We start from the raw sequence: 23,209 nt of genomic DNA on the forward strand, positions 1-23,209 counted from the left end.
GGTAAATAAAGCGCCTCTGTCTGAGTGTGTTGCTTACAGGGCCATACAGATAGTGCCAATATACAATTATGTAGTTATGTGCTGTCAAAACCTCCTGCAGTAGTGGCACAGCAAGTTATGAAAATAATGATGAGGCTACAGCGACAAGCCATAGCCTGTATGCAGAAAAAGTTGTCAAACTGCATAAAAAACAAAAATTAAGTTTAAGAAATATAAAAATATGCACAATTTGTCACCAGCTGTTCCTGGACTATTATCCCCAAAATAAAAGGTCAGTATTATGATGAGGGATGTCCCCCGAAACCTGGTTCTAAACAGGAACCGATAAGACAGTAGTAGTAGTAAATACCTGGAGTACTGATAAGGTCCAGAGATAACGGTTCTGCTATCGGTAATTTAGAAGTTACGGAGTGAGATATCCACACAAAAAAGCAGTGTTGCAAACCTCCCCTCTCCGTCTCTGTCTTTGCATGAGGGGCGGAGTCGTGCTTTACTCTGACACACACACACACACACACACACACACACACACACACACACACACACACACACACACACACACACACACACACACACACACACACCGACTCAGTACATTGTGAGACACACATCATGGCAGAGAGAAAAATAAGATTGAAAGTGTGGTTACATTTTACTTTAGTAGAAGCTGAGAACTATCGTTGTCTCAAATGCAATATAACCCTCACAAGACAGACAGGTATCAAAAACAATTGGCACACACACAAAACAAATGTGCAGAAATGCAGTTTGACGGCCATTCTCGTCCACATTAGCGATGCCGTACAGAGTTTGATAAATGAAAGCTAATCGCTTAGCTAATTGCTTAGCTGTGACTGTATTTTAAGGATTTTAGAACATTTTGTAGATTGTCGGGCTGAGGCAGCTATGAGAGTATTGTTTATTTTATATATTTGTTGATTTATTTACATTTGTTGTTGGCATTATATTATTATTGCTCAATAAAGCAATGTTGATTCTTTTCTAATTTATTGTCTTTTTCGTTCACAAAAATAAACTTAAATAAGAGTATCAATAAGAGTACTAGTATCAATAAAATGTGTTTACAAAGAGTACAACATTAAAGCTACTACAAGGAACTTTTCTTTTGGGTTGACTTTGGCAGTACCTGTGGAGGAAAGTGGTAATATTTATGAGCACCAGATGTCCTTTAGAAAACATCTTATTTTACTGCAGCAGGGTCTGACAGTCTGCTCCATCTTTCCCACATACCTGTGTAAGCTGGGCCTGGTTAACCTGGGGCTCACGGCGGGGGGTAGAATTGGTTGAATCCTCAGCTGTTGTTCCTCCTCCTCCTCCTCCTCCTCCTCCTCCTCCTCCCGTTCCTCCTCCTCCCGTTCCTCCTCCTCCCGTTCCTCCTCCTCCGCCACCACCACCACTGCCTCCTCCTGTTCCTCCTCCGCCGCCACCTCCACCTCCTCCTGCTGGTGCTGCTGGCACTGCAGGTGCTGTTCCAGCCGCTGCTGGTGCCTCTCCACCTGTTGTCGATGCTCCAGGGGCCCCACTGGGTGCCAGAGAAACAGTGGAGGCCGCCTCGTCATCAGGGCGCACCGCCCCCTCTCTCTCCTTGGCCAGGCGCTCCTGAATTACAGGCTCCCCTCTCAGTATGTGGCAGAGGATGGCTAGCATTGATTCAGCCATCCGGCCTCCATATACCTTCAGTGGCTTTCTGTTCCACAGACTGCGAATGCAACTGAATGCAGCCTTGATAAAAGAAGTGACTGTGTTACACTAATAAAGCACCAACATACATTTATAGCAAATCCTCCAACTCTCATCCCTAATTTGGAAACACTAACAAACCATACAGCATATATAAGAATGCATACGAGTATGGTACATTTCAACAGGGTTTGAGTAGCTTGTTTACCATGTTCACAAGGAGTCCAAATGAACCAACTACTGCTGTGAACACTGTACTGCCTGTCCAAATGAGCTTTTGTTCCCAAAATTCTGAGAAGTTATACTATACATTAAATACGATAAACATATATTGCGCTGTTACTGCAGTCAAAGAGTATCTCCAGACAAGCTCACTGGGATTAGTCAGATCTCTGCTCATTTGTGCTAGATGGGTACCGCCTACATTAGTTAACGTTTCACTGGTTGCATTTGAAACCTTTTTGAAAAGAAGTGATCATTGTTATTAGGTGAAAAAAATATGATGCATCCCCACGATAACTTTTGGGAAGTAGTAGTCAATGACTACTTAAAATGCAGCAGTTGTGAAAGCCCTGCTGCTGTGTTATTTATGTTCATAACTTTAAAGTTTTAAAGAGCTTGTTTTATCCTTTTCTTGTTCTTTTCTCAACATGGTATTGAAATGCAAAAATGCAACAACAGAGAACAATCTTTATTTTAAAGAGAGCAGGGAAGAATCTTATGGTGTCCATCTTTCCTCATATCCCTGGCAACTGTGTTCTCACAAGCTTACCCACTTAAATGCCACATGTATAATTGACTTCCCATGTGGAAAAAAGGCAAACTCAAAAGATTTATCTGAAGGCAGCAATTGTGTCATTTGATTTCTATAGCTAGGGGATACTGACCTTCTGGGTGACTATGAGGAACCGAAGGGCACTGAACTGGGGCATGGTGGGTGTGACGCCAGGCATTTTAGCTGGCAGGGAATGGGGTGAGTCCAGCACAGTGCTTGGGTTCACCATCTTCTCCACCAGCATTAACCAAGCATCCAGGAACTCCCCTGTCCCATCTGGTAGATCAGTATGCTCCAGACCCTCAGATACAGGCACCTTCCCACCCATCGACAGGGCCCAGTTAAATGTCCTGCACACAACCAATAAAACTCCAGTTTAACATAGAACTTTAAATATTAAGGATGTTCAGAAGCAAAATGTTAAGATAAAATACTGTTCTTGATCTAGATATGTCACTGCACATGGATACTTACTCAAATAAGGCATCATGACCCCCAGAGCAGAAGAACTTTTGCAACATAAGGTGGTAGGGGTATTTCCTCTCATCAAACAACATGGGGGATGTGAAGCCCACTGAGCAGATGAAGAAAGTCAGCCTGCCAGATAAAAAGTAAAGAATAAAAACAACACTCCATATCACCTATGTGTGCAAAGCACATGCAACAATGGAAGAGGTCTCTTACCTGAAACGAGGCGTGGGTGTGTAGGGTGGGGGCTGCCAACTCAGACCCTTGGTGAGGAGCTTTGTCAGGGCAGAGGCAGTGGCCCGGGCAGCAGGCGTGGGGGTAGTGCCTGTGCTTGTGGCGTGGTGGGAGCGCCGTTGGCGCACTGGGGAGCCCACACACAGCTTCACCAGCAGGCCAAAGAGCTCAGCCAGAGCCCTACCTAACCGAGATGAAGCTGGACAGACACATGAAGGTTAGTGCCAGACCATAAAACCCACAGGGATTTAAGGCAATTCAAGACATTTTGTTTTTTGAAAAACAACTTCATTGGGACATAGAAATGAGCTCACCAGACAGTAGAGGTTTTATCTGTTTTATGCGGGTAGCCATAGCTGGGGTGAGTTTGGACTTGGCCTTCGGGTCTGTTGCGGTGGGTTCGTCCGTCTCCATGGGAGCCAAGGTGTCCCCATCTAGACCCATGCCTTCCAACAGTCCACCAGCAGTTGAATCCACAGTCACCGCCTCAGAATCTGTTAGAGAAATGGAGAGGCGATTAAAGTGGTTGGTGGGTGTCCAGGTACATGGTGGTTTTCAGTGAACAAAGTTAAACGGTTGAATTACCAGTTCTCCTAGAGCCAGATGATGTGGTTGCTGCAGTGCTGCCAGATGGCTTCTCCTCTTTGGGCACCAGCTTCTGCATGTCGGCCTGGCCAAACTCACATCCTGGAGGCAGACTGTTGAGCACAGGCGAGAGGGGTTACAGGATAACGGCTGATAGAACAGTTAAAAAAGGAGGGTAAAGGAAAAGAAATTCACCTGTTAGGCGTGCACAGGGACAGCAGCACGGTGCTCTCCCATACCAGAGAGCAGTAGAGTTGACTCAGCTTATTGAGAACACTCAAGCCCAGCTGGGAGCCCCACTGGTTGACTGAGATAGCTCTGATCTCACTCTGTTTAGAAAGGGAGCAGAAACATTCAGAGTGCTAAACCATTCTGAGATGAAATATGAAGCCACACCCATTAAAAAAATACATCCATATTTACCTGTCCCACTCGGCAAGTATGGACAAACATGAGGATGTAGGCATGCGCTGCAGTAAGAGCATGTAGCAGTGGTGTGGCACGGGCTGACAACGTTGGGTCGGTGACATGGCCCGCGTTAGCCAGTTCTCTGAGAAGGACAGATCCACCAGGCACCTCAATCGGTCGATGAAGTGGCTCCAGAGACGTCAGGATGCTGTCCAGTTGGCACAGGCCCTCCTGGAGTACCTTAGGCTCATGAGAGAGAGTCTAACGGGGAGAATTTAGGGGAAACCCATTCAGTCTAAATTCAGCAAACTATAGTATATTTTACCTCATATATGAAAATAGTCAGTCGGCTACATCTGGCACAGGATATTGATGTTAATGTCCGTCGTTCCTGACAGATAAATAAATACAAAAAAGATTGTGCTCACCAATATGGACTTGCAGACACCGGCCACAGCCTGGCAGGCAGCAGACGTGGGGAAGTCTATGGGCAAGTTGGGCAGGCCCAGAATAGAAACCAGAGGTAGCAGACCCTTCTGGTTGACAAACTCCTGACAGTGGTCATCTGTGGTGTTGTTGCTTAGAATGGATTCCACAAACTTCATCTAGAAAACATGTGCATCGCAAATCAGTGACTGAACTGTGAAATCAGTTGAGCAGTGTTTCCATTAATAACCAAGACTGGGGCGGCCCAACGTCTATTTTGCCCCGCCACTGTTTCATAATGAACCAAAACTTATTTTAGCTTCACAGTGGGAGGGCTGTCTGGCCATCTCCAGGCACATTTCCAACACAGCACTGTGCAGCGACTGGCTCTACTTTAGGGCTGCAACAACGAATCGATAAAATCAATTATTAAAAGCGTTGGCAACGAATTTCATTATCGATTCGTTGTGTCACGCGATTATTACGCCACTCAATAAGTCGCGGAGATGTTTGAGTATAAAAAAAAAAAAGTTGAGCGCAGAGGTAGAGGAAAGACCATCGGAGAGACCCGTAACGTTGTTCTGAAACACACGGCGGAGGCAGAGAAATCAGTACGACCTAAGTCATCCAAGGTGTGGGAGCATTTCACACGAAATAAATCGAAAAAGTGTGTTAATTGCAAGATATGCAAAAGCGACATGGCACGGCACGGGAGCACCACGGTGATGATTCGGCACCTAAAACATAAACATGTTGGAGTCCTTGATGAGGAGGAAGGGAGTTCAACAGCAGGTTAGTCACTACAGAATTCTACTGTTGTTCCGTTGTGAAGTGAGGAACGTAACGTCCCTCCAGTAGCTCTCCTGGTGCTGCTGTTTACTCGTTATCCTGCTTGACAAGCATGACAAGTTAGCGTTAGCTTGTTAATAACAGTAGTAAAGCAGGGGTGGTATAGTTTGCAAGACTAAAGACACGTTTTTATTCACTCGCCTTTTCCCCGCCGATTCATTGATTAATCAAAAAAATAATCAACAGATTAATCGATTATTAAAATAATCGTTAGTTGCAGCCCTGCTCTACTTCGCCTCAGAAAGTGAAACTGAGCTCTGCTTTATAGATTGGAATATTTCCCAACATGCCCATAACCATACTAAAACTGTCAAAAGAAATCACACTCACCACATTCAGGATATAATCCATTAGAGGAATGGGTATCCGCTCCTCAGTGCCCACGACCCTGCAAGAATCCAAAACATCATGAGAATTAAAAACTAAAATATCTGAAATCTAGTTGATTGACTTGAAGAAAATCAAAGTCTGTAAAGAGTTGTTCTATTCTATTGCGTTATGAACTCAGCGTCATACAGTTCAAGTGGCACTGACTGTCTGGTGCTCTCTGCTTCCCCCTGCTGCTGGCTGAATGTGTGGAGGGCCTCCTCTTCCTCTTCATCCTCACTTGAAGCTTCTTCAGCAGCGTGGCTGGAGCGCGCTGGTGGCACCGCCACAGTGCCATCTGCTTTCTGGATAGACGGTTTCTGGCAGATGTACTCTGGGGCTCGACCTAGGTTGCAGATCTCCTCCAGTAACTGTAACACAAATTAGGATTTAATTATACTGCAAAACAATGTGACTAGAAGCTTAGAAAGATTGTTTGTGAATGAAGATATGCTACCTTAATAATGGCAGTAGTAGCATCAGTCTTCAAAGTGGGTTGGTGCCTCATGAGCTCATCCACAGCACTCCCCAAATTGGATGCAGTGTCACCTGATGCCAAAGAAAGAACATGTCATCCAGTCAAGCACGTTTCACAGTCAAAGATCTCAAAAACAATGACTCATACAGTTCAACTTACCCAACGGGTCTGAACTGCGTCGCCGTCGCATGGCAGGCAGGTAGTCGGGGGACAAAAGCACTTTGAAGAGGCGCTCAAATGGCTGGCACTGAACGAAGGAGTGCAGGCCTCTCGCGTTCAGGCAGAGGGCGCTGAACACATTAGGGAGAGAACCCAACACCTCACGGGTAGCAGGGACCTGGGCAGAGACGCAACGAAGAACGTGCAACAGTTAAAAAAAAAATAGAATTAATAGACAAACTTTCCAGTTTTCTAAGACCAAACATCAACCTGTCATCTTGAATTCAACATTGGGTAGTATTATTCCCAGATTCTGGCTTATTAAAAGCCTTGATGTACCCTAGAGAAGCCATCAGTGAGCAAACAGTGGCATAGTAAGTCTGATCAGTCTAAGCTTGTGATATTAATTTATTAGCACTTGCCAACATTTAGCCAACAGTTATTTCTGACTATTTGATGACAGACAAAGTTTTTTTTTTTTTTTTTTAACAGAGTCCCCTCAAAATTGTAATCGTATTCAGTGTTTTGTATCCATGTAGCCATATCAATTTTCTAACACATATTGGTTCATCTTTGCACCCCTATAAAACCGAATGGAGTCAGACAGTGTTTTTTTAAGACTATATTTCTCCCTATTAAGCATCTGCACACAGGGATTCAGGTATGTTTTAATGCATCTGGAAACTAAAGCTTATAGGGATGTAAATGTAATGAATTCATCCACAGGTCTAAAACCTGATCTATTGACACAGGGCAACCCCTTTACACTGAAAGTCAACTATTATCCAAAGCAAATGAAGAGCTGGGCGCAAAGGTAATCTGAAATTGTTATCTCTGCCATCTCTGAAATACTAGTAACATTATAGTAACAATTTCAGATTATCTAATTCAGTACAGGTGCTAAGACAATGAGAGAAAATTAAACTGATAATATTGAACTGGTGTTAACTGTCAGAGACAAAAGGAGGTGACAGGAATAAAGGCAGGACACAAGGGAAATGCTGGAAACTCACATCTTTGATGAGAAGGGCGTGCAGCATGACATCAGTGAGACCGTTATCTTGCAGGGAGGAGAGCAGGGATGGCTCCTGGAACACAAACACTGTCACAACCTCCGTCGCTACAAACCCAAAAGACAGAGACGACAGCAAGAGGGGAAAAAGAAAAAAGGAGATCATAATCCATCCATCACAATCAACAAATTTCACATGGCATTAGTAAGCAAACAGATACATTTTATTACATTCAATTAATTTCTCCAGTTAAATACGTAATCTCTGTAGTCAAGTGAGAGCACTTTACTCAGTCAGAAGAGTGCTTGAAGGACTTTTCAGAAGGGTTACTGTGAGAACTCACCCAAGAGGAACAGTGAAGGGCCGTAATACTCTGCATTACTGATGATGTGCTTGAGTGAGGTAGGCAACGACCCATCCATTACTTTGTGAGAAAAAGAGGGTACATGTACACATTAACAACTAACACTTGCATCGTGAAATCTTGGGATAACAATTTATTAACCTGTTCAACATGTATAAAAAAGATTAATAAAAAAAACCCTGATCTCAAATGTATCCAACAAGTAAGAGCCAGTGACTCACCGTGACGGATACCATCAGAAAAGGCAGGGTCCTGGATTGCTTTCTTCAAGAAATTGAGCATCGACTTTAACAGTGCTGCCCTCTGGGGTATACACTGCATACCTAGAGAGACACAGTGTCATAGTGATGACAGAGGACAATAGTGACAAGTGTTTGGAACTTGTTTGTGTGCGTTTGCTGTGTGTACCTGCACGGGGCGTGTTCGAAGCACTGGTCTGTGCTCGGAGGTCCGCTTCTGGTCTGGAACCAGAAGACGTGGATGGTCCAGGGCTGCTTTCCATGGCAACCTCCGACACTGAGAATACATAATGTTGGCAAATCAAACACAACAGCCAGGGGATTCTTTCTTAGTTGGCGATATTGACGAATAGCCGAGAATGTAAATTACAGCCTTGACTTATAGATATGAATGTATGAAGGCAAGTGACTTACTCTCCATGTCTGTGTCCATGTCTTCAGACTCAGTAGCTGTGCTAGGCCTCTGGATCTTTGGCTTGATGACAAAAGGGCACTCTTTCCTTGACAGGTCCACCTCATGCTACACAAAGAGATGGAGAGAGTGATGAAAGGAAGAATGAGTGAGACCAGAGGTTTAGCAGAGCTTTCAGTGACTCTGTAGCTGAAGGCTGCTGTGTCAGGAATGAGAATGCAAAGTGCATAACAAACCTCTAGCCTGGAGATAAAAATGGTAAGGCCGCTGTGGGACTGAAAGGCAGCCATGTCAAGGTTGGTGATGAGGTCCACGACCCGCACTGCTCGCGTCACAAAGGTGATCTGGTCCTGCTCATCCCCCAGAAACTTGATAACCTACAAAGTTAGATAATAAAAAAGCAGACTTAATAACAAGAAAAAGAGAAGAAAAACAAAGAAAAAAACGCAATTGGTAGTGACGTATTGGTAGGATGAGAATATACCTTCAGGAGGGCTTCCATCATGCCACAGGACACAAGGGCTTCCCCTCCAGCATCATAGCTAGCCAAGTGGTAGAGGAATGAGAAGAGCGCAGTGGCAAACTGGTGCGGGTAGGGTTCCATCAGAGGATCTAGGAAAGAGAAAAATGTAAAGTTAACAAACAAGCTTCAACTTGAAATGTCCCACTATCTTGTGCATCATACACTAAACTGTGAGTCAAAAAGTTTTGGCTGCAATCTCACCGATCATTGCTTGTATGCAGTTGCGCACCAACACAGGCAGGAAGCCATGGTAGGAGGCAGTGCCGGTGCAGTCGATGATGTTGGAAAGCTTGGGCGTCCTCTCCAGATGGACAATCGAAGTTAAAGTGCGCAAAGACGCTGCCTTGATATCCTGAAAAACAAAATCAAATTCAGCATTTCAGAAAACTGAACATTAAAAAGAGACTTTATGAGACTTCTGCCATGACACTGTAGAGTACACAAACTAAGATAATCTAAAAGTGATCTTGGTCTGACAAGGGAGCAAAAGCTGTCTAATGTAATTCTACAAATAGAGCTACTGCTAATGGGGGGCATAGGAATTTAGTGTCATGACAAGGTGATTAAGCAGAAAAAGCTAAATTCTTTCTTACCACAAGCTGTTTGTCTGTAATCTGTAATACATCCACCAGCTCTTCTATCAAGCCATTATACAGAATACTGTTGGCCGACTCTTGGAGTGCATTGGAATACACTGCAAAGAAAAGAAAAAACATCAGAAGTTAAAAATTGGAAAAGAAACCTTTGTCACTTTATCTTGGGAAGAAGGCTTCTACTCACCCAGTATAGAGATAGCATGCAGTCGGGCCTGCACAGCCTGCAACCTCTTCTTGTGATTTGAGAAACCATGGGCCAGTCGAATGTGTGTGAACAGCAAGGTCTGCTTGTCTTTAGGGATGTTATACATCACTGTCAAGGACTCCATGATCTCAGATGGGCTCTCTGAAATCTAAGAGACACAGAACATGTGTAGGATGAAGAACCCAAGGTATTGTTGCTCAACTGTTAATGACAATCATATTGTTATGATAATTTGACTGTACCTTGTCAAGCTGCTCGATGTGAATATAGTGTAGTGTGTTACTACTTGTCTGCAAGGGAAAGGAGTTCAAAAAGGTTAGGGAAGAAGGTGAGTCATCAACACAATATTCCAAAAGTATTTTTGTTTTTTTATTACAGAATGACTGCATAAATAACTATCTCTGTCTTTACCTTCCTCTCTACTTTTACCTCAGGGCCCGGTTCAGCGTAAAACTCAAAGTGCAGTGTGGTGGCACTGGGCGGGTACTTCTGCTTATGTACCATCAGGGGGCAGCAAAGTCAGGGATGATAGTTTACATACAGTGGTTAATTAGTCTCGTTTGACAGCCTTTATTCATCAACATAAAACAAATAGTCCCATAGCTGTAGTTGATAGAGATGATTATTAAACAGCACACTGTAAAATTCTTACCGTCATGAGCAGATCCCTGCAGCACTCAGCCAGACCAAAGCCATTCTCCTTTCCTCCCCAGCTCTACAGAAGGGAAACAAAGAGACTAAACAATACAGCTCTTTCTCTTGAGGGACAGCTGGAATCATGGTAATAGGAAAACAATGGTGTTCACTAGACCTCAGCCAGGTGTTGCAAACGGGCCAGTAGAGGCGTCCTTTTGTCAGATCCCAGTCTTGTGATGTAGTTGGAGCGCTTACTGAACACATACAGCAGGTTCAGCACAGACAGGACCACCTGCATGTCACATGATGCTAACAAGGTGGTTAAGTGCTGTAAAAAGAGGTGGGAGTGGTAGATGAAAGAGGGTTAAAGTTAGTGAGCTGCTTGACTTTTTCCAGAAGAAAACAGTCATGGTCCAGAGTGTACCAGGTTCATGCCTACCTCTATGGAGCTGTAGAGGTGCCTAGAGAAGCTATACTCAATGAGCAGGGCTGTGAAGTTGAGAACTGCCAAAAGCAGGGCTTTGAGCTGTCCATTATCAGGACGGTCACACACCAGCAGCCATGACATGTTCTCCACTGTCTGGCCTGCATCACACAGGATGCCATCAAAGCGGTCCAGTAGATCCACCCAGTGGTACAGCTCACACTGTTGAAGACAAATCATCTTCAGTAAAGGCAAAATATCACAGGGGACTGCTTTCTGAATACAACAAGTATTTGGAATGGTTGAACTCTGATACAAGCATATGACATTTTTCCCAAAGTAAACCTGATGTGAAATGCCATTTAACATTATATTCCTTAGTGGGCTTGTTTTCTTGTTTGGATTTGTTTTTTTTAAACTCATCAAGTGGTTAGAGTCAAAAGTACATGTGAGAAATGTGGAAACAATGTCCAAATAAAACTGCTGAAAACCAGCCTCCAAGAGATGTTTAAACAATCTGTTTATATTCAGAGTGGTGTTGACATTTGCTTTCCTACTCTCTGTACTCACTGCATACCTGATCTTGCCATCTGCCCATCTTATTCTTAACTTTTTAGTCTTTCTGGTGGCGCAAATGCTCATACCAACAGGGGAATAGTAATTACCGTTTGAACAACCAAGGCATCCTGGTGAGCAAGCAGTCCAAGAGTACATCCACATTAAACCAGTTAAAATATATATATTTCAGCACTCCATTCACGCCGAAGCATTTTGGGGGGAATTTTAAGTCATATCTTACCCTGTGGTTTTCAGGAAAAGATGTTGTCATTAATCTGACTTGTCATGAATATAATCGTCTGTATTTATTCATGTATTTTGTAAGCTTTAAAATAATGATGTGCGGCGCAGCAGCATGAGAATGACTAGTGCTTAACATGTAGCGTCAAGGAGCCACAAATAAATCACTATTTCATACTCATTACATTAATCCGTATTTGTCCAGATTTGGGCAGAAAACATATGTCCATAAATAACAATGTGTTCAGCTGTGCTGCATGCTGGCTGTGTGAGCCTTTTTGTTATTTATCAACTGAAAAGATGACAGTGTAGAAGAGATTTGGCTTTTCCTAGAATACACATACTTATGTCTGTGATATTCCACACAATCATTGACTGGTGGGAATTGATGGGGTTCCAAAAGAAAAGACTGAGGATGGTGCCTCTTCCCGTTTTCTTTGGGGTTTACCTTGCCAATATTCCAGGTCTTGATGTGCTGCAGTTCAACCAGCAGTTGCTCATCACTGCATGCCTTGAGCTTCTCTATAAGTATCCTGCAGTCGGCAGGCTGTTGGATCAGAAAAGGCATAAAATGGTTAGTCAGAAGTGAGTGCACGGACCTCCAATGGCTCTTTTCTACTAGCATAGTACAGCACAGTATAGCACACATTGGCGATGCTGTGACATGCAGAGACATACAAATCTGAATTTCCTCTGTGTACATAAAGAAGGAGAGGACAGTGCTGACCTGTAATACCGCTGTTTTTGTACCACTTATGAGCAGTACCAAACTATGACAATCGCTGCCCTAAAATGTGTCACTGCACTATAATGGACGGCTCAACACAGTCGACCATCTAACAAGCAGTTCTGATTAAGCATACTGGCAGCATAACACATAGAAACCTTAAGATTGATTTATGCTTGCAGCATTCGGGAGGGTGGCCAAAGTGATGTGACACCATCAGACGCGATGCTTTGTAGGGGTTCTGGGTGGCAGGTTTTTGCCAATCCTTGCACATCCAACGTTTTCTAACTATGTGGACGTGTGAAGGAAATGGAGAACTTTGAGAATAGCGGACAAACCTGCACAGAGTATATAAGATCCACGGGTTTCCTCGTCACTATTCCATGTCAGCTCATGTCCCTGCCACTGTCCTTGACGAAATGTATAACTGAGGGTTTACAGTTTTGGGATTTGTTCTCATTTCACATAATCTCAGACGTGTAAGAGCTGTGTTACTGCTAGCCACAGCGAAAATGTCCTGCTGCTGCTTAAATGCATACCACTGCTATGACTTTAATTGTGAAGCACAAATAGGAAGTGCAACCTTATTGTCACCAAGGTTAACAACTGACTGCATAATCCTTGCCTTCAGCATAGATTGCCTTTTTTTTCATTATAAATCTGACCTACCGATTCTGATTTGCTGAAAAAAACGGAGTCAAATTCCTTGTATGCGTATGCGTACATGGCCAGTAAAGCTGATTCTGATTTCTTTCTAAGAACTATAATTGACAGCAGGGCTGCAGACCAACTTCAGGATGTCATTGTACACCATAGAAAATGCTTTGTTATTGTCATCTATAGTGGTTATTTGCATTAAGACACAATCAAATTATTGTATAGTTTAAATACTTGCTTTGATTTAAAAAATCCTGACAATAGTAGTTTTAATTATAAATTAGAGCTACATTTAGTGTTAGGAAGTAATACAGGTCATAATCCCCTGTAATATCCATTTTATATTGCTGTGAAAACATTTCCCTTCCCTTCCTTTCTCACCATAAACTAGAATTTACAAGATTACATTTGAACACATAATTTACCTTTGCCCAATAATCAATTTTACAGTATAGCGCTTGACAGCAGCATAATGCAACCTCTGTTAACGATAGCTCTTTAGCTGTTATAAGCAGGACTGCGCTAGGGAAAGACCCTGTGCTCTTGGCAGCACATATGGGAATGAATTACAATATGATAAAGTGACTGCTTAAGTTAGTTGTTCCAATGTTTTACGGTTAAAAAAAGCAAATTTTAAATCTTTTTCATTCGCGCCGAGAAACTTTCACAACGATAACATCTTGTGTGTTTGGCTGTGACGTTACTGTCTGTGTCGCAGTGTGCATATGTGTAAATGTTTCCAGCAAAAAATCTGATCTATTTAACCAATTACCAAGTCACAGATTATGGCCATTTCAATCAGCAGCCAATCAATTGGTGCATGTCTAGTTTTTAGTGCTTTATTGTTCAGCACATCATCTGGAAAAGGAGGAATGGTAAAAGAAGCAGCCACAGTTGACTGGTTACATGAAGAGATGCAGGTGACGGGTGTCTACTGCTGTTAATGCAAATATCAAACCTTCACCATATAGTATGCAAAATCTTTTACTAAACTCTGTTATATAGAAAATCCTTTGGATTGTGCCCCCATTATAGCTTCCCATCACATTTGGTCTTAGTAAAGCTTGGCTTGGGTATCCCAACTCTATTGAAATGATGGTGAGGCTAGGAATGGCCACACAAACAGCTCTAAGCATACTCACAGCTTCTGTAGGAGTTTTCTTTAACTTGCTTCGGTCTACCTTCATTGTTGATAATCTCTATTTGATGCTCCTGTTGAGAAATTTCCATGTACATCAGAAGAAAAAAAAAATGTGACACTGAATTTCAATGTGTTATTTACATAATTTGTAAACAAGCCAAATATTGATTTAAACTTCTAAAAATTGTAAAAACCAATGAGACATTCAGATTTAGAGTTGATAACTCTAGATGTGTAAACAACGTGAATTGTACTTACAGAGAATGAATTTGGCAGTACCCACTTAACAGCATGTTCCAGTCACGTTATCTGTAAAATGATATAAAAAAATAAATGAAACTATAAACAGTGTCCCATATACCACATTATAAAAACATGTACAATAGTTTAAAAGACTCATCAATCGAAAGGATTATCTCATCCGTAGCATACGTATGTATACACACATACAGAAGTCAGTCAATTCCAATTAATTCATTTTTTTCAAAGCACTCTACTAATAAGAAAGGGTAGTGGATATGGGTATTCCCTTTAAATATATGTTGCAGATCACAAATGACTGATTATTATCAATAATAATATTAATAACAATACTACATTATAATTATTAATTCAAATTTGATAATTATACAAAATCTGATTAAGTTAGCAAGGTCTGAACACCACAAAGCAGACTGAGGCGGATCAATAGCTAGTGGCTAACTAGCAACATACCACACAAAGTTAATTAAATCAGGCTGGGCCCTTAACGTCCTACAGCGTTTGTCTAACGTTTCTTGTACTTCACTCTTATTCCAGTGATAGCTCAATAAAACAGATGTATCAACTAGAGTGACTTGACGCTTTAAGTTACAGCCAACTAGCTAACGTCACCCTGGCTAACAGCATAACGTTATTTACCTATTGTTATCAAGTCATTACACACACGTTGGACTGTAGTTACTAGTCACAAACAACATAGGTTTGCTTGGTGACTGGTTGACAACACGTCTGGCAAAACAAGACAGTGGGAAGATCAACGTACCGAAGAAATTGGTCAGTAAACGTTTGCTACGGAGTTTATGTTAGCCCGTGACCAGCTAGCTGTGAGCTACCGGTGGCGTTAGCAAACGATCCTTTTTTGAAATACTTTAAAGCATTTGAATACCACCCGACCAAAAAAAAAAGACAGCCAAGTCACAAACAAGTCATATGTGTAATCAACGTCAAACATATAAAATGTAGATAGCCAAAAATCAAGCAATGTTAGCCATCTGTGCCAGAGCTGTCAATTCTGATCTAACAAATCCACCATGCTGTCCTGACCCGACTCTTGACTAATTTAGGTCGGGGCTGCGTAGGCCGCAAAGGAAGCCCGCACTCCCCACTCCCGCAACATCGCCACTCTTAAGTAAAAACGAAACTGTAAACACCGCTCGGTGATCAGCGACACTGAAATGGTTGTTAGTCAAGTACGATGAACCCGGTAGTGTTACTTAGTTACGGCTCTTACCCGGGTTTCCTCGGCTAGATGGTCGTAGCACGCGCTAGCTAGCAAGCTAGCTACCGTTAGTTGAATAGCAAGCAGAAACGCGTAATAACTCGCTGAATCATTGCCGGAAGGGTCTAACGTGACACTGCGAGTTTGGCTTTCAGTGTTCGTTCTGGCAAATTGACTACCAGCTACATACTCTGTAAAGAAATGTGTTCATCCGTCCGCTGCTTTATATTTTCAGAGTATCCGCGCTTGTTTCCATAGCACATAGGCACTAGCCATTGGCACAGTCATCATGACTCTGGGTAGTGTGCAAAAAGTGAGTAACGTTCCGGCACGGACTGAGTGGCCACTGTTTATCGATGGGGTGCATGTTAATATAAGTCCATCGACCCTATGTGTAACGCATTACCTGAATATTGTATGCGATCCTTAACATTCAATATCAACAGAGGTCTCCAAATGACAACATCCACAGCAAACGACCGAAAACACTAGATTAATGATGAATATGACTACATGATCTTTTATGTAATTTTCATCTAAATCCATCCGGTACACAACTGTCACATGCATTCTTGATTGTGAATAGTGAACCAAAAATACTGATGGATTGAAACAACGTATCACAGCTGCATTATTCATGCATAAATACTAAAGAGAGAACATTTTGAGACCATATTTTACAAAATCAGGATTACATTTGGTTATGACTAAACCAGCTAACAATGAAACAAAGAGAAATTTAGCACCCTAGTTTCTTTTAACGTCAGCCGATTAAAGCTCACCACTCACCGATTAAATTAAATGCTGATAATTCTTCAGTTAGTTCAGTAGATAAATATTTCACGGTTAACATATGTACCAGAGCAATTTTGCTTGATTCATTATCTATCAGCCAGCCTGATTAATCTACATACAAATACAAGAGCAACATCTGTCCTCTTAAATGTTCAATGCAATTAAGTCCTTTTTTTGGGGCATAATTAGAAATTGTTAGGATAATTGAATCAGCAATGTTATTACTAGAGATGCACCGATCCGATATCAATATCTGTATCGGTCCCGATATAGGAAAAAATTCTAGATCGGGTATCGGTGACAATGTGACCGATCCATAAAGGCAAATCTATTCAGTCCAATTATATGCGTTGTGCTCTGCGTAACGTCATGCGCTAGCGAACTGGCCGCATAGATTGTTTTCAAAATGGAGCGAGCGAAAGGATCAGCCATCTGGAACCGGGCAGCCGCTCTCAGTTGTCGGGGATAAGGGATTCCGGCTGCTAGTTAACCACCTGGAACCACGCTACGACATGGTAAGCCGAAAATATTTGTCGGAGACGGCGCTACCTGAACTGCACGGTAAAGTGTGCAAACACATATTGAAGGAGATAAAAGATGTCAAATCGATAAGCTTCACGACAGACATCTGGAGCTCCGACGTTTCCCCTGTGTCACTTTTAAGTTTAACAGCACACTGGCTGGATGAAACTTTTGTGCCACACAGTGCAATATTAAATGCAACAAACTTTCGTGGGTCGCACACCAGCGAAGCGATAGCAGCTAGCCTGAAGGAAATGTTTGACAAGTGGCAAATTCCGTTGAGCAAAATCCACGTGATTCTGAGGGACAACGCCAGCAACATGAGAAAAGCGATGGACAACCTGGGGGCGCGTAGCGTCGGCTGCGTTTTTTAAATCGATTCAGCACTGTTTTTCTCTATTAGATCGGTATCGGCCGATACTAAACCTCAGATATCTGTATCCGTATCGGAAGTGAAAAACGTGGATCGGTGCATCCCTAGTTATTACAGAAGCATTGTCATTTTAAGTCTTAAGTCAATGTATTATTACTAATGAGAGAAGTAATGTTTGTCACTAGATTATTGAAATGACAAACTGTTATTGAATTGGCTATTGAATATATGACCCTGTTATGAAAACTAAAACAAATGTTACCAGAACAGTACCTGCCCTGCAGTATAACATAAAAGCGTACCTCTCTAACCGCGAACAGTTCATTAGTATCAATAAATTCAAGTCCGACCCAGCCCCTTGTCTCTCAAGGTGTCCCCAAAAGTTCGGTACTCTGTCCCATCCTCTTCATATGCCACCATGGTCTCCATTTCCCACCATGGTCTCCATTTCCACTGCTATGCCGACACCCAGCTCTACATCGCCACCAAATCCACCTTCACCAATTGCCTCAAAGACATTAAGACCTGGATGTAAGCCAACTTTCTCAAACTCAAAAGTGACAAATCTGAAATCCTCATCATCGGCCCCAAATCACTTAACAAATACCACCACAACTTCTCCCTCTGCATTGATGGCCCCAATGTTCCTGCTTCCACACATATCCATAACCGTGGTATCATTTTCGATCAAACCCTCCTCTTCGAATGCCACGTCAATCACATCACAAAAATTGTCTTCTTTCATATCAAAAGCACCGCCTGTCTACGCCCCTCGCTCATCCATGCCTTCATCTCCTCTCTTCTCAACTACTGCAACAGCATCCTGTACGGCACTTTCACCAAATCAACAAACTACAATACATCCAAAACGCAGCTGCCCGTCTGCTCTCCCACTCCCACACCAGAGACCACATCACCCCAATCCTTCAAAACCTCTACTGGCTCCCCATACAGCAAAGTATACAGTTCAAAATTCTCCTCATTACATACAAAGCCCTTCACAACCTCGCCCCTTTATACCTTTCCGAAAAGCTCCCAGCCACAACCTCAGATCCGCCGGCGAGGTTATAACGTAGAGCAGAGAATTTAAGTAGCGGAGGTATTTTGCTGGCAGTAAAGTTATTAGTGTTATAAGTTTATATTGTGTCATACACCAGGAAAATACAGTCTTACTCAAGGGGGAAACACACCCAAGTCCCATCTTACTCAGTCACACCAGTGAAATACACTCTGGTTCGATTCTGCTTCCAGTTGGCTATCTGCTCATGTTGACTCCAAAATGAAGAATAATTTGACTGTAAAGTGAACTGCAGTCAATGGGTTCTTTTCAAAATGCTAGCATGTGTCCTTGATTCCTTTGCTCGCGGAGGAAGACGAGGAAGAGACGCAAGGATGAGAGGAACTGAGGCCCTGATCCTTTAACTAAATGACACCCGTGCCTCGCCGACGTCATTTCAAGGAGACGTCAATTAAATAGGATGTGTGGCACAGCTGCATCATCCGTCCTTTAGTTGGTGCTGCATTTTATGACCTTTTTACAATTTCTGTCAGATGAGTATAAATGTGGTCATGAAAACCGAAATATTGACTATTACCGTATTTTCCGCACTTAAAAGCCTTTAATTTTCTCAAAAAACGACAGTGCGCCTTGTAATCCGGAGCGCCTTATATATGGATCAATTGGTTGATCCATACTGGTTGTACACGGCGCTCTGTCAAAATGTTTCAGTACGACTGGTAAACTACAAAGCCGCACCGCTTGCAGCATTACGGCTACCGTAGTCAGGGGCGTCGCCGAAGTAATAGCGGTAAACACCGCTCGAGAGTTACTATATTGTGAATGCACTAACGTTTGATTTAGTGGTATCAGACTGTTTCTTTTACGTGTTTACTGAATCAGGGAAAAGTTCCCCTCTACGTTTAAGTTACCGTATTGTGAATGAAATCAAAAATCAATAAAGTTTGACTGAATGATTTATCTGACTGTTTTGTTGACATTCCCTTTAGCACAGCTCCATCTAGTGGATGCATAACGCAACCCCAGTCAAACGTTTGACTGTAGTAGCTTCTATTCTATGCGCCTTATAATCCGGTGCGCCCTATATATAAAAACAGTTCTAAAATAGGCCATTCATTGAAGGTGCGCCTTATAATCCGGTGCGCCTTATAGTGCGGAAAATACGGTAATTCAATTGACAATGTGACATACATTACATTACAGTCATTTCGGCGACGCTTTTATCCAAAGCGACTTACAATTCAGTATCTATCGACACACCGTAGGCACAGCTACGGGAGCAATTTTGGGGTTAAGTGTCTTGCTCAAGGACACATGACTAGCGGAGCAGGAGGGAGCCGGGATTTGAACCGCCGACCCTCTGATTGAAAGGCAGCCCTGCTCGCCACTTAGCCACGGTTACAAAGCGCTACACAAATGACAAAATGGCAGAAAGTTTGAACGTGCATTTGATCATCTTAAATGACTGCAACCTATGAATACAGCTACATTTGTAGAGTCCTGCCTGGGTTGAAATTATTCCAGCTGTGTGGCACGCCTCTTATGTGCCAAAAAGACTGGCTTTTCCTTGCTCTCTCTTCTAGAAGCCTCCTCTGCCCTCGTCCCTTCAAGGGACAGTCAATTGATCGGAAGATCCTCCATGATTGCAGACCGAACAATTTCCTCAAGTAACAAGAACGTGAGGAAGCATAAGTTATCATATTGAAAAGCACCCATTGAGCTGCGATCTGCCCGGTGAGGACGACAAGCTGGACTCCGAAGCCCCAACACTACACAGAACACTATATTAATACTCAACGTGCTGCGTGTCTAAATTGCACCAGATTTTCAAGATATGCGAAGGACACAGACAAAGATTCCTTGCTTTATCATTAGATACATTACAAAAGATGTTAACCCACTCAATACAGCTATGGATTATGTCAAGGAATGACTGCCTTGGTGTTAAGAGACAATGTTGCAATATTAACCGATATTGGCTTATCAATAAAAAAAATTGGCATTAGATGCATTTTTTTTTTAAAGACTAAAATATAATGTTATTTAAAATGACTTGATTTGCAAGATTTATGATTATTTAGGGATAATAGTTGTGTTTCTGTAAAAAATAATAATCTTTTTCAGATTGTTTCTTTGTTACTTGTTGCGTATAATATTCAACAATGAAATGTCCCTAAGAAGCTACAAAAACCTTCATTATTATTAAGGAATTTAAATAACGTAAGGCAGTTTACTGAACAAAACAATTTATATACCTCAATTCACTGCTACTTCCTGTGTGGAAAAACTAGTAGTTTACTTATTTTGTAAGGGGGTAAAGGCTTGGAAGCAGATAGATGGCAAATCACGGTGTATGTATGCATTTATGCATGCATGCATGCATGTATGTGTGTGTGTGTATATATATATATATATATATATATATATATATATATATGTTTCACCGTATGCGTTTCACCAGAACAGTTTTTGTCAATCTAGTAAAATAGCCAGCATTACATACCAGAAACAGCTTCGGTTCAATGACTCCACCAGTCTCATTCTTGGCTTGCTTTTCAGTTTCTTATAACAATCTGGAAACACAAACAATCAAATCAGATATGAAAGAAAAATCAAGCAGCTTGATTATTGGCACTTTTACTGACAGTGGGAAGCAGAGCTCTATTAAAACTGCTAAATGTTGTCTTGTCATCAGTTACATACGGTTCAGCAATTTTTCCTTATGTTTAAATTAAAACTGTATTTTAACTGTTTGGCTTTTTCCTGCCATTGACACATTCAAAGCCCAACTCAGACTTGCATTTGCTATGCATGCACATGCCTTAGTTAGGACAATAAAACCAATTCTAATAGTCTGCATGTATCATTATAAATGACCAACTGCTTCATTTGATACAACATGCATTCTGAATTGTAGGTCAACACTATCACTAAATTGTCTGGAACTTAAATAATTGAATAATATCCCCTCAATACCCTGAAGAAGGCTGACATGTATAAAAGCTGGTACATTTTTTAAATCTTTTTTTGCATCTTGGCTACAAGCATGCGACTACCTTCTTTCAAATCTAGAATTAAAATCACAACATATGTAGTATGACTCTATGCAAGTTAATTAAGGTGCCCCAAATTTGTTGTATATGCTCGTAAATTTTCAGGTCCACTTATCAGCTGCCTGAGCTTTAAAGTTAGCCTATGGTCACCAGAAGATCAACTTCAGTGTGCCAGCTACCAAGGACTGGTATGAATTAATAAACTCAGCCATTGTTTACAGAATAAATCAGTGCAGCACTCTCAGCAACAAGTCCACTCCTCTTGTTGTCAAGTCATCACAAACATGAAGACAACTCTGTTGTGACATTTGCAGATGACACTACCGTCATCCGCTGGATTACAAACACCAACGAGACTTCATATAGAGAAGAAATCAACATCCTTGGAGAGTGGTGCTCAGAGAACAACCTGCTCAATGTCAGTAAAACCAAGAAGCCAATTGTTGATTTGAGGGGGGAAAAAGGAGGTGAAAATGCACACCCCTGTCTACATCAATGGAGCAAGTTAGCAGCTTTAAGTTTGATGGGAATCAGCATCACAAACAACATGGTCATCACACACTAATAAACGGCTGTATTTCTTAAGGAAACGTAAGGAGGCAAAATTCCTGTCCCAAGTTCTGGTTAACTTTTACAGAGGAGCAATAGAAAGCATCCTGACTGCCAACATTACTAAGTGGCATTGGCTGTGTACGGCACAGCGCAGCTCTACAGCACGCGATTTAAAACCGCCCAGAACATCATTGGCACACATCTACCGAGCATCAGTGATATTGGTGAGAAGAGGAGCCTGCGAAGAGCTACAGGGATATTAAAAAGACAAAACCTGCCCCAGTCACAACCTGTTCACCTCGCTGGAAAAAGATGCAAAAGTATCAGCTACCAAACCACAAGACTTCAAAACAGCTTCTTTTCTCTGGCTGTGAGACTACTTAACTCATCCTCCACATATAATATAGTTTGTCTAAATGTCATTGTGCAACCCTGTCGTACAATGACAAATAAAAACCTAGTCACCTCTATGGTCACTAATTGAGATGACGACAAGGACCAAACGGGGTGCTGACATGTTCACTTTATGAAGTTTACATTAAAATAATTGTGGCTGTGTTAACGCAAAGCCATCACAGCTTACCTTCAAAGACATGTAAATATGATCTGCGTAAGTGGCTGTAAGTCTATTTGACAGTGCTATGCTTCCCTATCACTTAATTTAATTTACGACATATCCCAACGTTCTATGATCAACAACGCTGCATTAACGTTAACACTGACGTTGTGAACTGGTTTGATCGTCTACATCATACAATACAGTGACATTAATGGCCGTGGATAGTGCCTTAGTTTGTGTACCATTAGTTAACTACACAACAATACTATACAATACCACCAACTCGTTTATCACTCCCCAGTAAGCAAACGTTAGGTTAGTTGTAACCGTGTAAAATCCACTCACATTGTCTGCCAATACAATTGAAGTAGCTACCGAACGTTACGCAGTTACGGTTAAGTCAATGGTGGCGCAAACGTTAGCAAAGTTAACGGCTAACGCTAGTTAGGTGACGTTAGCTAAGTGTTCACTAGCAGTTCAGGCTAACGTTAGTTACTTCAGCTCTAACGGCTAACGTTTACGCTAGCAGATTACGAAAAGTCAAATCTGTAACCCGACACACATTTTGACTCTCACCGGTTAATTGTATCATCATTCCCGAGGAACGGGAGTATCCATTGAACGGGGATATCAGTTAGACTTTAAGTTGAACAGAGAGGCACATACCCACACA

The 23,209-nt window shown here is 42.0% G+C and overlaps 1 protein-coding gene across 15 annotated transcripts in view; it reads right to left on the reverse strand.

Moving 5' to 3' along the window:
• Positions 1-23,209, reverse strand: part of huwe1 (HECT, UBA and WWE domain containing E3 ubiquitin protein ligase 1) — a 46,382-nt gene that overhangs the window by 22,833 nt on the left and 340 nt on the right. For 7 of the 15 annotated variants that reach the window (XM_068733196.1, XM_068733194.1, XM_068733195.1 and 4 more), the window contains exons 2-33: positions 20,876-20,945; positions 14,443-14,493; positions 14,186-14,255; positions 12,108-12,206; positions 10,877-11,083; positions 10,613-10,765; positions 10,454-10,516; positions 10,213-10,293; positions 10,044-10,091; positions 9,781-9,949; positions 9,594-9,694; positions 9,202-9,352; positions 8,962-9,089; positions 8,714-8,854; positions 8,480-8,585; positions 8,235-8,342; positions 8,048-8,149; positions 7,806-7,886; positions 7,463-7,569; positions 6,450-6,627; positions 6,270-6,361; positions 5,963-6,183; positions 5,777-5,834; positions 4,600-4,776; positions 4,187-4,432; positions 3,959-4,092; positions 3,764-3,876; positions 3,493-3,672; positions 3,161-3,377; positions 2,951-3,073; positions 2,589-2,826; positions 1,252-1,743 (exon numbers count right to left, since the gene is read on the reverse strand). In XM_068733196.1, the coding sequence (XP_068589297.1) occupies positions 1,252-1,743; positions 2,589-2,826; positions 2,951-3,073; positions 3,161-3,377; positions 3,493-3,672; positions 3,764-3,876; positions 3,959-4,092; positions 4,187-4,432; positions 4,600-4,776; positions 5,777-5,834; positions 5,963-6,183; positions 6,270-6,361; positions 6,450-6,627; positions 7,463-7,569; positions 7,806-7,886; positions 8,048-8,149; positions 8,235-8,342; positions 8,480-8,585; positions 8,714-8,854; positions 8,962-9,089; positions 9,202-9,352; positions 9,594-9,694; positions 9,781-9,949; positions 10,044-10,091; positions 10,213-10,293; positions 10,454-10,516; positions 10,613-10,765; positions 10,877-11,083; positions 12,108-12,206; positions 14,186-14,230 (4,359 nt within the window). In that variant the 5' untranslated portion in view covers positions 14,231-14,255; positions 14,443-14,493; positions 20,876-20,945. Of the gene's footprint in view, positions 1-1,251; positions 1,744-2,588; positions 2,827-2,950; positions 3,074-3,160; positions 3,378-3,492; positions 3,673-3,763; positions 3,877-3,958; positions 4,093-4,186; positions 4,433-4,599; positions 4,777-5,776; positions 5,835-5,962; positions 6,184-6,269; positions 6,362-6,449; positions 6,628-7,462; positions 7,570-7,805; positions 7,887-8,047; positions 8,150-8,234; positions 8,343-8,479; positions 8,586-8,713; positions 8,855-8,961; positions 9,090-9,201; positions 9,353-9,593; positions 9,695-9,780; positions 9,950-10,043; positions 10,092-10,212; positions 10,294-10,453; positions 10,517-10,612; positions 10,766-10,876; positions 11,084-12,107; positions 12,207-14,185; positions 14,256-14,442; positions 14,494-15,208; positions 15,301-15,676; positions 15,801-15,854; positions 15,893-20,875; positions 20,946-23,209 lie in introns of those variants that run through there. The other 8 variants (XM_068733200.1, XM_068733199.1, XM_068733193.1 and 5 more) reach the window with 6 other exon arrangements.

Source organism: Cebidichthys violaceus, unplaced genomic scaffold, assembly GCF_023349555.1.
Source record: "Cebidichthys violaceus isolate CVI_PGR_0920_01 unplaced genomic scaffold, fCebVio1.0.p SCAF_6, whole genome shotgun sequence".
NCBI lineage: Eukaryota > Metazoa > Chordata > Actinopteri > Perciformes > Stichaeidae > Cebidichthys > Cebidichthys violaceus.